Source organism: Amphichorda felina (genome assembly GCF_050947745.1).
Source record: "Amphichorda felina strain 45539 chromosome Unknown scaffold_8, whole genome shotgun sequence".
Classification (NCBI taxonomy): Eukaryota; Fungi; Ascomycota; class Sordariomycetes; order Hypocreales; family Bionectriaceae; genus Amphichorda; species Amphichorda felina.
The window spans coordinates 935,591-952,000 of NW_028145042.1; the positions used below are offsets into that span (position 1 = coordinate 935,591).

The 16,410-nt window shown below is 55.3% G+C and overlaps 5 protein-coding genes across 5 annotated transcripts; 1 reads left to right on the top strand and 4 right to left on the bottom strand.

Moving 5' to 3' along the window:
- Positions 1-783: 783 nt before the first annotated feature.
- ACO1O0_007972 (uncharacterized protein) lies at positions 784-4,053 on the bottom strand (the record flags this gene model as incomplete). The annotated part of the gene is made up of 7 exons (XM_083197338.1): positions 784-1,864; positions 1,924-3,560; positions 3,611-3,676; positions 3,735-3,753; positions 3,805-3,863; positions 3,924-3,989; positions 4,051-4,053. 7 exons carry the CDS (start codon positions 4,051-4,053, stop codon positions 784-786), a joined length of 2,931 nt encoding a protein of 976 aa, XP_083046806.1.
- Positions 4,054-5,665: 1,612 nt separating this feature from the next.
- ALG8 (dolichyl-P-Glc:Glc1Man(9)GlcNAc(2)-PP-dolichol alpha-1,3-glucosyltransferase) lies at positions 5,666-7,282 on the bottom strand (the record flags this gene model as incomplete). Its single annotated transcript, XM_083197339.1, has 3 exons — positions 5,666-6,327; positions 6,384-7,150; positions 7,206-7,282. 3 exons carry the CDS (start codon positions 7,280-7,282, stop codon positions 5,666-5,668), a joined length of 1,506 nt encoding a protein of 501 aa, XP_083046807.1.
- A 720-nt stretch (positions 7,283-8,002) lies between these two features.
- On the top strand, positions 8,003-9,368 carry ACO1O0_007974 (concanavalin A-like lectin/glucanase domain-containing protein; the record flags this gene model as incomplete). Its single annotated transcript, XM_083197340.1, has 2 exons — positions 8,003-8,100; positions 8,162-9,368. 2 exons carry the CDS (start codon positions 8,003-8,005, stop codon positions 9,366-9,368), a joined length of 1,305 nt encoding a protein of 434 aa, XP_083046808.1.
- A 387-nt stretch (positions 9,369-9,755) lies between these two features.
- ACO1O0_007975 (aminopeptidase P family protein) lies at positions 9,756-11,598 on the bottom strand (the record flags this gene model as incomplete). Its single annotated transcript, XM_083197341.1, has 5 exons — positions 9,756-9,972; positions 10,043-11,131; positions 11,201-11,345; positions 11,438-11,490; positions 11,549-11,598. The coding sequence occupies 5 exons, from the start codon at positions 11,596-11,598 to the stop codon at positions 9,756-9,758; spliced, it is 1,554 nt and encodes a 517-aa protein (XP_083046809.1).
- A 981-nt stretch (positions 11,599-12,579) lies between these two features.
- Positions 12,580-15,710, bottom strand: GIN1 (Zn(II)2Cys6 transcription factor; the record flags this gene model as incomplete). Its single annotated transcript, XM_083197342.1, has 5 exons — positions 12,580-13,449; positions 13,505-13,802; positions 13,952-14,587; positions 14,642-15,362; positions 15,479-15,710. 5 exons carry the CDS (start codon positions 15,708-15,710, stop codon positions 12,580-12,582), a joined length of 2,757 nt encoding a protein of 918 aa, XP_083046810.1.
- Between the last annotated feature and the right edge of the window lie 700 nt (positions 15,711-16,410).

The window sequence follows — 16,410 nt, forward strand, 5'->3', positions numbered from 1 at the left end:
GACGACGGTTGATCTGTATGGATCCTCAGTGTATCGCCCTCGCGCCTCGGCCTCGCTCTCGCTCTCGGTCTTCCCCAGATGTCCATACGAGTAGCGAATATTTGACCCCGCGGTTAAGCTTGTGGGATGCCAGCCAATCCGCCCGGCAAGGTCCAGCGCTGGTGCCACATAAGATACAGACTATACCTCCCTCACAATCCGCTGGTCTTGCCGAGTTGATGAATACCTCAGGGGTCCTTGGCGTTTCTTTGGGATATCCATACATAGTACATAAGGTATTCATACCTTAGTAAATAAGGCACACGTGCACCATCGTACAAGACTGTGATCCCAACCACAGCCTCGCAGACACACGCTGTTTTGGGAAAGACATCAGCACCACACACTCCACCCAGAGACCACCAGCTGCTTCGACGACGGGCGCAGGGAAATCTCTTAATCAATTCAATGCAAGTCTAACTTAAACATCTATGCAAGTCAACGCCATCCGCTGGACTCATTGTTTTTTCCCCAAAACCAGAGAGTGCCCCGGCCATGCTGTTCAGTTCCCAACACCCAACTCGCCCAACCCAGTACGGATACAGAATACTTGACCGAATAGGTAGATACTTGGTATTCGCTCGACACGCCCACGACTTCCCATGATTGCTGAACATCAACAAGACGCCTGCTGAGCGTAAAAGCTGCCACGCTATGCAGAAGCAGCCCTTCTAATAATAACCCATCAGACTGAAAACTGAAATCGGTCAACGCCATCCTCGTTCACCCCATCGCCCGTCGCCTCTAGCGACGCCGAGACTTGGGGGCCGGTGGCGCCGCTGCATCTCCAGCCGCCTCCCGCTTCTTCGTCTGCTTCCTCGATCTGGGCGGAGGCGGCGGCTCGCTGTGCAGATGCCCCAGCTCCTCCAGCGCCATCGTGTTCTCCCAATGGAGACACCGGTAACTCGGGGGCTCTGGCGTCTTATCCCTGATCCGGGAGCTGGTACGCTTCATTTCCTCCTTCTTCTCCTTCTTCTCCTTCTCCTCCGGTTCGCTCAGGTACGCCTTGCGGTGCTCCATGTTGGCAATGATCTTCTCCCGGTACGTCAGGAGTTCCTTTCGCAGCTTAGACTCCCTGTTGCCTCGCGTGTCGAGCCACTTAATCAGGTCATCGACCTGCTCGGGCTCTGCGATATAGCCCCACTGCCGTGCCGTCAAGACGCTCGTCTCGCCCTCCTCCGCGGATTTCCGCTCCTTCACCGTCATGTGGAACTTGGACTTGTACTCGTCCTCGAGATCCTGCGGTAGATCAATGTACCCTTCTCTTTCTAGGTCATCCGGGCCCTGTACCCAGATGCACCCATTGGCATACTCTGCCGACGCCGTCGAACTCGTTGGCAGCCCGCCGTAGGGCATACCATTGCGCTCAAACCAGTAGTAGCGATTCCAGAATCGATCCTTACCCAGCACTCTCGTCCGCGGGCAGTCGGCTTCGCGCAGGTCGTTATCAATCACGGCGACTTCATCCTCGCACTTTTTGATCAGGTCCTCCTTCTTCTGGATCTCCTTGAGAAGTTTGACAAACTGCTTGGACTGCGTCGGTAGCTTGGGCGCTGCCTTCTGTGTCTTTTCCTTCTCCTTCTCCCTGCGCTCCCTCTCCTCGTCGCGCTTTTGCTGCTTGTCTGATCGCCGACGCTTTTTACGCGACTTAGGGTCTTCGTCTGACTCCTGGCCATCGTCGCCTTTCTCGGTTTGCGTCTCGTCAGCGTCTACCATCTTGACATCTTCCTCGTCCTCCTTGACTTTGTCTCCGGGAGGTGAGGGCGGCATGTTATCCGGAAGCAGGATTTTTCGCTGCTCATTGAGCTGTCTCAGCTCCTCGGTACTGAGTGGGGTTGTTAGCATTCTCATTTTCTTCAGCAACTGGTGTCAATGAATACTCACGCTTGCTTTCTCTGCCTCTGCCACTCAATCTTGTCCTTCCGGTACTTGGTCATGGTCTCGCTGCACTCTTCCATGTACCCCCTAAACGTCTTGGTCTCCATCGTCAGCATGCAAATAATTTGCAGCGCCTTGACGCGGTGGTTGATGTCGAGCTCGGCGTAAGTCTGGCGCACCGTCTCTACGGAAGGCTCAATTTCCGGAGGCACCAGCTCCAACAGCAGTTCCTCGCACTCAGCCTCTTTCCGGGGATCTTTGGACAGCTGGTGCAGAAGGCCAACCATGATCATTTCCCAGCCGCCGTTGGCAAAGTCGCGACTCCTCAGGTGATCAATCCAGCGGTAGTCCCGAAGGAGCTCCTCGGCCCGATAGCGCGTCTGAAGCTCAGCCTGGATTTCCTCTTCTTTGGCAGCAGCAGCTTCAGCCGCTAGTCGCTCAGCTTCGAGTTTGGCGAGACTACTCCTCGTCGCCCGACCAGTCGGTTTTGGCTCGGGTTCAGGCGTGCCTTCTTGGCTCTCTTCGTCGTCTTCGTCTTCCTCATCCTCCTCTTCATCACTTCCTTCTTCGTCAATCTCAGGTAGCGCGATCCGGACTTTGCCTCCGTCACGCTCCGAATCGACAAGGACCTTGAGTACAGAGCAATGTATCTCGTCAAACAGCTGCACCGGTACTTGCTCCGAAGCAACAAGCATTGCCTCCACAAAATCATCAAATGTGAAGGAATCCAGCTTGAAAATCTCACAGTAGACGTTGAGGGTATCCCATGTCTCCAATAGAGGTCCCACAGAAGTCATCTCAATCTTCTCAGTTCGCCAGTCATCGACATGGCTATCATACGGCGGATCCCTACACATAAATCGCAGTTTAGGTCTGGAAGGGAGGCTGGTGTGCGGGTCGAGGTCGAGATCCTCAATAGGATACTTTGGCGGAGGCGGTGGTGGAGGCGGTGTAGGCTCCTTGGGAGTTGCTTTCTGCTCTGGCACGGACGGATTTCCGCCGTGGAGAGCCACGCTGTGTTTTCCTTTTTGGCTCTTTGGCGCAGGCTTTAGCTCCGGGAGTCGCATGGGTCCAGATTCGCCATTGACTGCGTTGCCGTTGAGTTCGTGTGACTGGGATGCCCGCTTCTGGGCTTGCAGCTGTCGGCGCTCCTCGCGCTTTGTATCGTAGCGGAGATGAGGGGGGATTCGGGTGTCGATGTGATAGTGGTCAGCATAGTCGTGCTTGACCAGCCACGGAGCCCCATTCCAAGCTTCTCGGATGGTTGTTCTCTTGATGAACGACCGAAGCATCGCCTTGGTAAAGACACCGCGGTCCCGCGCGACGTCCTCATCCTTTACATGGATTTCCGCTTTGCTGTCCTTCATGCTGACAAGGTACCGCGATCTTGGCGGACATCTCGTGCCATCAGGAAGAACCCTCGGGCCAAACGATGTCTTGTCCCTCACCAGGCCATGGACTCGCTCTCCACCCTCAACGGCGACTGTGACCTCTTCTCCGGGGTAGAAGTCGTTCTTGAATTCTTGGAACAGCGTATCCACCATATTATCCAAGCGCGAAGTGGTCTGGAACTGAACCCTCCGGAGTACGGGCCCTTTGAGCGCCTCAGGGAAGGCCGCCTCGACTTCTTTGCCACCCATAAGCTGTCGCATGCTGTTAGTCGATGGTTGCGTCACAGAGGTGACTAACAAACCTCGCTCTTAAAGGCCTCGAAGAAGGTCATCCCCGATTGACCGGTGATCTGGTCATTAAACCGTGGCTGTGAAATATGTGAGAAAGGTTAATCGTTTCAGCCGTAGTAGCGTTGGGGAGTCTACCTGCTTGTAAAACTCCATGCTATGCGGACGTCAGTAAACGAGGCTGCGGTTGTTTGCGCAGGCCACTCACCGATTCAGGAATTCTTCGTAGGAGACAAACACCTCGCCCGTTTCGGGAATATACCACACCTGAGAAGTCCATGGTCAGCAAAGGTCCCGTATCGCACTCCCTTCACTGGTGCCCCGTACCTCCATATCATCGTTGGGAACAAACGCCGGGGGCAGGAACTGCACCGGCTTCCGCTTGTAGAGAACCTGTAGGCCTGTAAGCCACTGCACGGGCAGGTCCGCTGGTGCTTCATGTTTTCTGCCATACCATGTTCGCAATCGGTTTGTCCAGGTTCGGTCAAATCCCCAGAGCCAGACTATTCGCAACAGGTTCCTCGGCAAAAGCGAACTCAGCTCGGAGTTTTGCCCCCCGACTAACACGCGCGTAGCCGGTCGAGGTCAGGGCAAAACCAGCATCGGCAAGGGCGCGGAGCCAAGGTCGCGCGGAATTTCGGGGGCGGGCGTCGCGTTGTTGTCTCGCGCGGTCTGGCTGGTCTGGCTGGTCTGGCTGGGTGTGTCGCGGGTGGGCTGGGAGGGCCTCAATTGGAGGTTGTGGTGGGTGCAGGTGGACTTACACGCACCGCCGGGGACCAGGAACGCGCTCCGGACGGCGAGCGCGGGGGCCAGTGTAAGTCGGCCGGGAATATGCTCTGGTGCAGGGCGTGGGGTCTGCGACGCTGGTGATTGTGGTGGTGGTGTTGGTGTTGACAGGGTCGAGGGGACGCGCGCCTCCAGGCAAGGAAAAAGCCGTGACGTTTGACGAGGAGAGGTGAAGGAAAAGGAAGAGGGCATGGTCGAGGTGCGTGGGTGCAAGAAGGTCCTGGTCCAGCGCCAAAAGGGAAAAAAACTGGGGGCGTGTGCCGGCGGAGCATCGAGGGACACAACGGGAACAACCAGGCGGCCGAGGTAGCGGTACATTGGCGCCCACCCAATCGCCACGCACCATTCAAGTACCGGGAACCCCGGTGTCGTCAGTTGGTGCCGCCAAGACCCTGTTTAGCTCCCTCCCCGTCCGTCATCCGCTCCTCTCGCTGGAGACTCCCATTTCAATTTCCTCCCCAGCACCACTCCTCCACCCGCAGTCTCCTCTACGCGCCGCCAGACCTGCACATCTCGCGTTTTCACCAGCATTTTTGGGCTCATTTTGCTCCCCATTCGACAACGGATCAGGACGAGACCAAACCATCCCATTGCCATTTCATTTCATTGAGTTAGCTCGACGTATGCGCACATGCATTGATTCATCATCTCAGTACTGTGAAGAACGCGCTCCATCGTTACTGTGAGCACTCAACCCACCAGCCTAGCAACTCGCAAGAGATAAACTTGTCTTCTTTGTACTTTCGTCTTCCGGGGATCCTCCCCTAGCAAGTAGACACATCAAGTTGCAATATTCTCTCACGAGCTCTCGTCGCGCTTGGTGGCCGCCGACATCATCCTCATCTCCTAATCGGGAAATTTCAAAGGTCCAGATGCTTGCAGTATGGATTTGCTATAACTGCATCCACAGATTTCCCCGCCATCTCTAAGTTATACTATACACTCAAACGCCTCATGCAGGGGGTCAGCCATGCTTGGTTGCCTTGTTTGCTTGTTCCTTTTAGAGCCCCAAGCAAGGAGCCATGGCACTCAGAACCGCCAGCCGCCAAGTTTGTTTTGGCCCAGAAAAGCCATCAGCCTTGCGTCTCACGTGGAGCGCCCCCACACCCCCCCAAACGTGCCTGGCTGAGTCATCCACAACTTCCCGAAATCCGAGCCTACGAGTGTCTTTTCGCTCTTCAACAACACGACAAAACTTTTTTCGCAAATTTAAACTAAGAAATCCATTTTATCGTTTGGGTATCTCACATGATTGGGTAATATCTACCCAGCTCTGCAGCTTTCTATGATGTAAAGTAGACCACCATGTAGCCCACCCAACTGCCCACGACTCCTATCGCTGTGTAAGAGCTGGTGAACATGAGCGGCAGAAACTCGTAGCTCTTGCCAAAAACCATTTGGTGTACGAGCGAGCAGTAGGCTATGAGCGGGATGCTCACAGCAATGTAGAGGGTGCTAAAGCGGTCCAAAAGGAAGAACCGCGGTTTGTTCGAGGCTGGCGCCAGGCGGTCAAAAGCCATCAAGAACGTAAGCAGCCAAAATATGGTGTACACGGTCTTGATGGGAAATTCCGCCGGAGTGTATAGGAGCGGGAAGAGAGAGACGTGACCCGCGACGGCCAAGGGCCTAAAGGCACCGAAGTGACGTCGGTCTCTCAAGGCGATGAGGCTGAACGGAATAATGACGAGCAGAATTGCCTTCTCGTGCACGTGCCACCCGAAAAGAAAAGACGCATACCCGCATAGAGTGATAGCTCCGATAAAGTTCTCCCAAGAAGGCGTCGAGAACAGCTTGAGCAGGGGTAGAGCTTGGAAGAAGAAGGTCAAGATGAAGCACGTCCGTGGGCTGATCTCGGGTAGCACAGCAAATGCCGTGTCTCCGACTAATCCACGGGTAACGCTTCCCAGCGCTTCGCTATTGACTTCAAGGCCAAGCCTAGGGGCAACTGGATACCTGTCAGCAAAGGGGACCTACAATTGGTGAGGGCAGGGCTCAACTCACGATGTATCAGGACGCGGTCACTAAAGGAGTACAAGGCCCAGATATTGGGGGCCCAGTAGGCATGGCACAGGCCCCGCGAGAAGGGGAACAGACGGCTGAGCATCTGCGGAATCTGGCCCATGAACGCGAAAGGGCCGAGCGCCGCGGCAAAAATTGCCACGAGACCAACCCCCAGTTTGGTGCAATTGAGGATGCGAATGCGGAAGATGGACTTCGTTGACAAGCAGTACGCCCGCAGCAGGAATACAAAGTATGCCGGTGCGAGGTATAGATAAATATGCTTGAAACACAGCAGCGCCGCAAACACCAATCCGCTAGAGAGTAGAGTTGACTTGCACCTAGCCAGGACAAGGGACCAGATCAGAATCCCGTACATGAACCCATTATACTGAAAGTGGATATGGTCGATGATCATCAAACCGGGCGACAGGATGATGGAGAGCGCGGCGACCTGCGAGGCCCGCTTCGACGACAATGGCGTGGATTCGATGAAGGCCTGGAGGGCAAAGACGAGCACGAGCTCCGAAATAATCACCGTTGCGCGCTGGAAGTAGATCGTCTGCCAGCTATCGTATTCTAGATTGAACACCCGCACCATGGCTGGATCGACCAGCCTCGCGACGTGTGCGAGGATCCATTCGAAGTAGGCAAAGAAGGGCGGGTAGTCGAGAGTCCATTCTGACGTCTTTTCGTAGTACCACTCGGAGAAGGGAAGGCTGTTGGTAATCGCGAGCCAATTGCGGTGGACTTCAAAATCCGTAGACTTGCTATTCAAGGAGACGTCAGTATGGCTCAACGGGGGCCTCGTGCGGATGCGCTCACTATGCCGGGAAGAGAAGAACCTTGAAGGCGGCGGCCACGAGCGCGCACTGCCCAAGGGAGGGATAATATTCATCCATTATGATACCCGCTTAGCGAAAGCAGCACTGGATGCATCCGACAACGAGTTGGACTTGTTGCTGAAGTACGCATACCATCGCAACAAGGTGGGGAGGAATGAAATACGTAAAGGCTCCAATTCTTCCTTGCCCAGGCAAGAGCGCTCTCCCACTGGCAGTGGGGATCCTGCAGCTACCTAGGTTTTTTTGGAGTTGGGGCTGGTGTCAATCCACTTCCCAGCCTGGTCTGGGGAACCAGCCAATTGTATGGCGTTCAAGCCACCTAACGCTCCTTCTCAGCCACAAGCGTTGGGGACAGCTTTCAAGACCCCACGACGGACCTACGTAAGGAAGGAGGTACTCCATACGTATCCGTACATGTGGTTACTTCGTACCTACCGTCCTTAGGCGGACAAAACTTCAGCTGCTCAACTTTGCCACGGCGTTCCGCCATTCTCTTGTTGGGAGCACACTTTTGTCGGCCTCCTCCCCGGTACTGAGCTCTCTTCTTGCTTCAATTTCAACCGGCATTTCTCTTTTGGATAGGCTGTCACTGGTTTCCAAGCTACAAGCGCTGGCGCACGGATCGATCTATACATAACCACAGGGGATCTTCTTGGCGTCGTGCAAAGTGTCCTCAACACCCACCCGTCCACCAGAGGACCAGAGACTGGTGCAACTCGAAACATCGACAGACATAAGACGAGAAGCAGGGAACCATCTCTGTTAGACCTTGCCACGATGCGTCTTACGGGAACCGTGATTGCGCTGCTGGCAGCCGGCGTCGCACAGGCCCAGCAGGTCCTCATGAACGAGCTCAGCTTCGGCTACCAAGGACGGTATGTGCCCCAATGGCGAAGAATGATGTGTGAAGCTTTGGACTAATAGGTTTAATCGCAGGCTGAGCCCAGTCGAAGCTCGCGGACAGATTCCCAACTTCGTCCTCGACGGCACCCGACGACCCCAGGTGCTCTCTAACAAAGTCATCCTGACGCCCGTGTCTCCCGGTAACCAACGAAACTCGATATGGGGCGAAAAGACTCTGCAAGAGACTGAATGGGTGGCGGATATTGACTTGCGAGCCAACGGTCCCGAGCGTGGCAGCGGCAACCTCAACATCTGGCTGGTCAATGACGGTGCCAGCCAGGTGGGCTCGAGCAGCGTCTATACGGTGGGCAAGTTTGAGGGTTTGGTGCTGGTCATTGATGCCCATGGCGGCTCTGGTGGCATGCTTCGGGCCTTCCTCAACGACGGCTCTGTCGACTTTTCTGCTCGCCCCAGTGTGGACGATCTAGCGTTTGGCAACTGCATATACCCTTACCGTAACCTGGGACGCCCGTCGCAGGTCAAGATGCGCCAGACCCGCAACAACTTCAGAGTCGAAATTGACGGCCAACTCTGCTTCGAGAGCAACAATGTCAGCCTTCCCCCAGGCTATAACTTCGGTATCACCGCCGCGACTCCAGACAACCCCGATTCGTTTGAGATTTTCAAGCTGGTCGTCTTGTCTGACAGGCAGTCGGGAAGCAGCAACGCCAACGCCAACGCTAATGGCGGGAGCACGTATACTTCTCGCCAGCAGCAACCGAAAAAGAAGCCTGACATCTCCACGGAACCCTACGACGAGTTTGATGACGGTCTCCCTGACGAGGATGCAGACATTTTCCAGACGTCAAAGGCCCAGTTCCAAGACCTACACAACCGCCTTCAGTCTACAAACCACCAGCTATCATCTGTATATCGCTCCGTGTCACGGCACCACCAGCTTGATGAGAAGCGCCACAATGAGCTTAAGGATCTCTTCACCGAGCTCAAATCGGAGCTCAACAGGCTAGACCAAATTGAACCACTACAACAGCGCATTAAGGATCTCGAGAAGGAGATCCGCGGCGTTCGCAACGACCTTGGCAAGAAGATGCGGGAGAATGAACGCCAGTTTAAGGGATACTTGAGCGATCACCACGCAACCTTGTCCCAGGCCATGTCAGACAGCGTCCCCGGCCATGGAAAGCTCATCACCATCCTTATTCTCACCCAGGTTGTCCTGGCGGTTGGGTACGTTGTCTACAAGCGACGCAGGGCAAGCTCTCCCAAGAAGTACTTGTAAAAACAAGTACTATACCAAGGCGAGGGGGCTTCAGTGTAGAACTAGTACAGCGTAGCTATGTATACGCTGGATGATTCACGTCTCCTTTTATTAGATAATCTCATCGTTGAACGAGTCTTCATCTTAGGTATGACTGTGATATGCACCTACTATGATTAGTGACAAGGCCGAAATAATTGTGAATTGCCAGGCGAAACAACAACTCTACCGTTGCGATGGTACGTACATAAAAACAAGGAACGACCCCAAAAATATAACCCATCCATAACTCTATAACAATATTTTCGCTTGAGTTAAATTATTGCTTGCTATTGGGACAGCTCTATCGGAATTAAAAGCTAGGGCTCTAGGGTAGCCCCCTACAACTGTCTACGCCAACTTATCCCCTTAAACCAGCTCATAGTTGCCATTAATGATATCCAATAGCTCCTCGCCCTTTGGCGCCGTCGTGAGATTCTCGTACCCGCCCCTAGTCACCAGGATATCATCCTCGATGCGCACACCGCCAACACTGAAGTATCGCTCCAGAACCTCTGGGTCAATGAACTTGGCGTACTCGGGACGGGAAAGGAAGTACCCCGTGATGTAGTCGCGGTGGAAATAGCTAGGGAAATGGCGTTAGGATCCGAAAAACAAGGGACGAGGGATAAGCAGGATGTTGGAAGTCAACTTACATGCCCGGCTCGACGGTCACAATCATGCCTGGCTCCAGGGCCTGGCGGTTGTCGCGAACACCAAACTCTCCCTTGCCACGCCGATTGCTCAACTGGGCCAGCTCCAGCGGCGTCACGATTTCCCGCTTACCAGCCTCAAGCCTCTGCGCATTGTCGGCATACAGCAGCCTCTCATCGCCGCTCACGTCGTGCACCTCCAGCCCAACGTGGTGGCCCAGCCCATGAGGGAAGAAGGCGCTCACTACGCGGCTGTTGGTAACGGCCTCCCTGTCCCCCTTCAGGATGCCCAGCTCCAGCAGACCGTCGACGGCAATGCTCGCCGCGAGCAGGTGCAGCTCGAAGAACTTGACGCCCGGCTTGATGGCGGCAATGCACGCGTCCTGCATGCGCTCGACAATGGCGTGCACCTGGCCGCTCTCATGCGTGAAGGCCCCCGAGATGGGCAGCGTGCGCGTGACGTCGCTGGCGTAGCAGCGAAACTCGCATCCGGCATCCACGACGATGAGATCCCGCCCGTGGAGGGGCTGGTCGTTGGCGTCGTAGTGCAGGGTTGAGGCGTTGGCGCCGGCGCCGGCGATGATGGCATATGCCTGCGAGTGCGCACCGCGGGCGGTGCACGCGGCGAGGAAGATGGCCTCGACGTCCTGCTCGTTGCGTAGGCGTAGGAGGTGGCGGGCGATCTCGCGGTGGGCGGTGCTGGAGATGGCGTTGGCGCGGCGGATGAGTGCGATCTCGTGGGCGTCCTTGATTACGCGGGCGCGGTCCATGGCCGGCTTGAGGCTGGTGGCATCGATGTGGCTGGCGGTGGGCTCTTGGGTGAGGTGCAAGGCGCGCGGCATTTGCTGTTTGTTGAGGAGGAACAGGGTCGAGGACTGGTCAAGACCGACCTCGAGGAACTTGGGGAGCTCTCTGCTGTAGCGGACATCGTCCACGTCGTAGAGCTGCATCGCCTTGGCGGCATCGGGGACGGAGCCAAACCACAGTGCTTGACGGGGCTCGACATAGGGAATCCAGAGTGTCAGCTTGTCACGGCCGATTTCGTAGGTCACGGAACAGTCTGCAAAGTCAACGCCCGTGAGGTAGTAGAAGCTGGAGAGATGGCACTGTAAGCGAGGCCCGATAAGGCATAACGCTTCATTGAAAAGGCGAATAACTCACTATCGGCGCTGCCTAAGTGCAGGCCCTTGGTCCGACTCTTCATACTGGCGCGTGGGCTCGCCGGGTAGGAAGACGATGCCCTTCTCCAGTCCTGGAGCGCCCCCTTTCCGCAGCTCAGATGCTACTTTGCGTGCATGGGACCGGGCTGTACAAGTTAGCGAAACCGCTTGAGATGATGCGACCACATCGAATATCTCTACGAGCTCGCTGGGAACAATAATGGGCGTCCCTGCGTACCTGGGTACTTCTTGGAGAGAAGCTCCTCGTCGCTCACATCCAACTTCACCTCGCTGCGAACATGGTAAGTCCGTGTACGTTTAATGTTGATGGGCACGTTTCATGACTCACAGGGCATCAAACTCCTGATCTAGGACGAGGTCAAAGTCGAGCTTCGTCATGATAGGCATGCGGTGATTATCTGTTGTCGGTGAGCAACGTGAGATGATGCATCATCAAGGTTCCCCCGCGAACGGAGATGGCTTAGAGACATGGCATTTGGCGACGTCTTGAGTTCTACCGTTTTGCTACCGCCAGCTAACATTTCCTGCCCCGCCGTTATCCCGGAGTTCCACAAAGAGCCACCGTTTACCCAATCCCGCTCTGCACTCTCTCCGTCTTAAACCCGTAGAGGCACACCACTGCACCAGACCTCCTCCCGTGTCACGCGCCAAAATTCACGGTTCTTGCTTTCAAGGCTGTCGCAGCGAGAGCCGATGGCTGGTTGACCCGTGCGATCTTATGAGACCCAGCACTGTGCCATCCCAGTCTCTTCGGCACCGGCTCGGCGTGTTCCAATTCGGGCACTTCCCAACTTCAACCTTCAATTCCTCCAATACTACTCCGTAACTGTAGTAGTAGTAGTAGTAGTATTCGTACCTTATCTGCGTAACATAATCATGTCGCTTCCAGATCCCAGTTGAATCTAGCCCAGCACTTCACCGAGACATGTTTTCTCACCTGCGCGTTTCTAGTCTCATGGGAAATCATGCTTAAAATCATATGGGGATATCCTTGACTTGAGAGGTGCATCAAATGACTGATTGACAATGCCAGTAGTATATGCGACAATATGTAGTAATATCCAAACACCAGGTTTTGTCTAACAGGGGCATTTGATATACCAATCGAGCGCCTTGTAAACAAAACGTCACCCTTCTCTAGAACACCCGAACAATGCCTTTTGCAAAGAAGAAGAAGCTGCGCCTGCAGTCCCGCCCCCTCCCGCCGTTCTTCGCCGCCGTTCCCATCCAGAGTGTATACCGCCGCCCTGCGTCCATGGTCCATGCCTAAAGGAAACCAGCCTGTTCGCCCTGTATCGTGCAAGTGATGAGCAAAGTAATAAAGTGAAAACAAAACATTGGGTATCACGTAACGGCCGTTCACAATCCTTGAAATACGCCCCTGCCAGAGCCGAAGAAACTCCCCCAGTCTGCCTGCATGCCATTCTCCGTGAACATCTGATCGATCTGCCTTTCCTGCCGCCGGGGCTGCACTCGCCGAGGTTGTCCAAACGGCTGCCCTGGGTGGTGGTGCATATGTTGTTGAGGCGTTGGGGGCGGCTGGGCATGCGACTGCTGCCCCATCTGCTGCACATTGTACATGTTCGGATAATACATGTTGGTCGAGAACTCCATCCCGGGTTGGCCCTCTGGGTGCTGCGTCACATATGGCGGTGGTTGGCCTAGGAGCTGGCTGTCCATGTCTTCCATCGATCCCGGCATGAAGAACTGCGAGTTTTGTTGCCCGGCCATCGACGCAGGAGGCTGGAAACCCAGCTCCATCATTGGCTGGTTGGGATACGCGAAAGGGTCCTCCGAAGGGAACATGAGTGTATCGAGCTTATCCACGGAGTTGTGCGAGGCAGTCCCCTGGTGCGGGGTTTGGTAGCGCTGGTGATGCGAGCTCGATGCTGTGCTTGGGGACCCCGAAGTCGCGCGCGACGACATCTCGAACCCAAGTAGGTCTGGCATGCCTGCAAAGTTTGGGTCCTGGAACCTTGGATCTGTCATATGCGACATGGCATCCGCGGAGCCTCGAGAAGATGGCGTCCCAAAGGTCGGGGTTGGCCGTCCGCCACTGCGAGCACGTGCCAGCTCTTCTGCCCGTTGCGATGAAATGCTTGACTGGCGGCCTGTCGAGAACATGGGAGCCGGCCCAGCCTTACCCCCAGTCGGAGCTGACCTCTTCTTGCTAGATGCTTGCTTCTGTAGGGCAGGATCTAGCTTGTCCGGCAGCTGATCAAATAAGACCTGGGGTTGACGTTAAATTCTGGTTACTTATCATCATAGACACTATCCAACATACCTCGAGAGCATTTGTGACCCTGTCAGCCGAGAGGCTCTTGTCAGCCAACTCAGCAATCATTTGCCGACCAGCTCGAGCATCAGCCAGTACTTCAGCCGAACCTGGCTTCTCTGGATTTTCAATGGCATAGAACACCAAAGAAAGAACCGCAAAAAATTCCGTGTAGAGCATGAGCCAGTATGGGCCGCTCAGGACGCGTTGCTTTCGAATTTCCAGACCAATATGCACGATGTTGCGAGACACGCTGATGGCAGCTGCTGCGCACGCATACGACAGTTCGTCGATCTTGGTCCCTTGACTGAGACGCGGGGATACGTAGTGCAAGAAGGGGCGGTACAATACTAGCTGGACATGTGCATAGACAAATCGTAGGAGATGTCGGACTCTGGTGATCTGTTAGCTTTCCACCTCGCCACATTCAACCAGGATCTGGATATGCATGCTTACCTCACGACTTCGATGGGGCCGTCCGGGCTGGGCCGCCATGTCTCAGGAAGTCGCTCGTACCACTGGTGGAGATCGGCCTCGATCTCCTTGATCCGAGAATACCCTACCGAATATGTCGCAGATTGCTTGTTGCCCTTCATGCCCTTGACACCTGGATTTGATCCCTTCATGGGATACACATACTTGGTGATCTTGGCAAGAATCTCCATCAAGCGCGTGTGTGCGTTGAACGCCACGTAAAATGACGAGGAGCCAGGAGGCGGCTGAAGGATCATGCCTGGTGTGACGTACTCGTCGTCCACCTCGGTAGGATACGGCTGGTCAACATCGTCGCAGTTGAGCATGAGGGGGAAGCCAAGGAGGGTTGACACGTAAATGTCCATCTGTCGGATCACGTAGAAGATGCGACGGCGAGTCTCATCCTCTATCGTGTCAATTTGCTCGTGTTTAAGATGTCGGTGCAAGCCTATGCGAAGAGCGGATCGAAGAGCCATGCCAATAAAAGCATAGCATGCACTCAGATTCGATGCCGCCTGTAAGAAGAGGATAATAAAGAGCAGCGCCTGCAGTGAAGTGAGATCGCGGCACTCGGTGATGTCTTGTAAGAGCGCCCTAGAAGCCTTGTAGTACTTCATTCTGTTGTTCTTACGTTAGTATTTGGTTCGGGAATATGTTTCTGATTTGCCTTACCCTTCTTCTGTGGCCTCCTTGTAGGGCATCCTGGCGGGGCTCGAGCCGTCCAGGCTGTCGTACATACAGCCTAGGGCCAAGACGGCGTATACAAGAGCAAGGAAATGAGTCTCTTCTTGATTCAGGCTCTCGACAGGGCGATCGTAGATCTTGTCGAGTTTCTCATAAAAGGAGGGAACGTGGACAATGCGCACAAGACACGTTGCGCAGCTCAAAGAGTAGTAGCATAGGTTCCGGGTGACTTCTTTGGAGGGGAGTTCAGCGTATGTGGATACGGAGGAGTAGGGCGATTGCCCAGACGGAGTCGGGGGGTCAAGATTCGTCAGGCCTTTAGGTCGCTCGGAGCGAGACGTGAATGGAAGTTTCGTTGAAGGGCCAAGCTTGCCGCGCAAGTGCTCCTTCATGCGCTTTAGAAAGACAGAGCTGGACGAGATACCGTGGAAGTCCCAGCCTCCCTTGTCGTCGATATCAAGCTGTCCAACCGAGTCGATCATAGAAACCAGCTGGGCATCGTTGGAGTCAGAAGCTGGTGGGGGTGGTTGCGGATGCTGGCCGGGATGCAACTTGGCGGCTCGCGCGCGCGCCTGTTCGCGGTTGTGGAACTCTTGTTGGACGGCTGGATCGAGATTGGGATCTGCCAGGTCAACATCGGGCATGAACTTCCGCAGCAGAGTCTCGGCGCGTTGCAAGCGGCCTTCCAGAGCCTCGATGTACTGAGGAGCTGGATTTCGTCTTCGGTTAGAAGGCTTGTCGTATGTGCATTCTATGGGTATAAAGGTCAGTATAACAGTGGCAAGGGCGCGCTTGACGCGGGTATGGCGCAAAACTTGCCGTAACTGTAGACGGAGCAGTGGGTGCAAGGTTGCTTGCCGTCGCATTTGATCTTCTTCCGGCGGCACTCGTCGCAGGCGCGCGTTACTCGACGCCGCTTCTGGATAGGTTGTGAGGGTGCGTCAGCGCCGTTGGCGCCACCACCGTTATCCTCGTGCTCGGAGTCGCTTGCAGTTGGAGAAGCAGCGCCTTGGCCAGACCAGTCGTGGCTGGACAAACCACCGTCATCCTCAGACATTTCGGTCGACACGCCGCCCTTTTTCGTGTTAGCGACGATATTTCTTCCATTTCTCACCCTTAGGGGATGTCGGGGTCGCGCGAAGCGGTTGATGCAGGTCGTATGCGCCGGGGCGGGGGCTCACCATGATGTCCGCACCAGGACGAGATAGGTGGGTGGAAAAGGCGAGATTGAAGGCGTTGGAAATGTCGAATTCAGATCAAGACAGGAAATTCAAGGCTCGAGAGGCCAGGCTCGACTTGGGCTGGGTAAAGGCCGACACTACCGGGGGTTGACCGGCTCTGTGAGGTGTCCCAGATGCAGATGGCAGCAGCATCCCATGTCCCAATTGCCTCAGGAGATGGCAATCTATGCCACGGACAGCCGATCGGGGTTCATGTGTCGTTCGTCTCGCAATGTCGTCGCGTCGAAATCGGAAGATGGTAGGTGGAGAGAGGAGGTACAGGGATGAGGACTCTGTCAGGACAGAGCGACTACGTTGGGGATCGAATCAATAGAGGGAATATGCTTGGTCGTTTAGGTTTGGTTTTAGCAGGCCACGGAGGAAAGTCAGATTCGTCGGCGGCGGGAGGGCGTTGGAGTGCACGAAACGGGGGGAAGCCCGTGTGCAGGACTCTGCAGGTGGCCCTGCTGTGACCAGGCTGGGAGGGGTGGGCCCCGCCAGTTGACCACCAGCCCAGGTTGCGGGTGCATGCGAGAG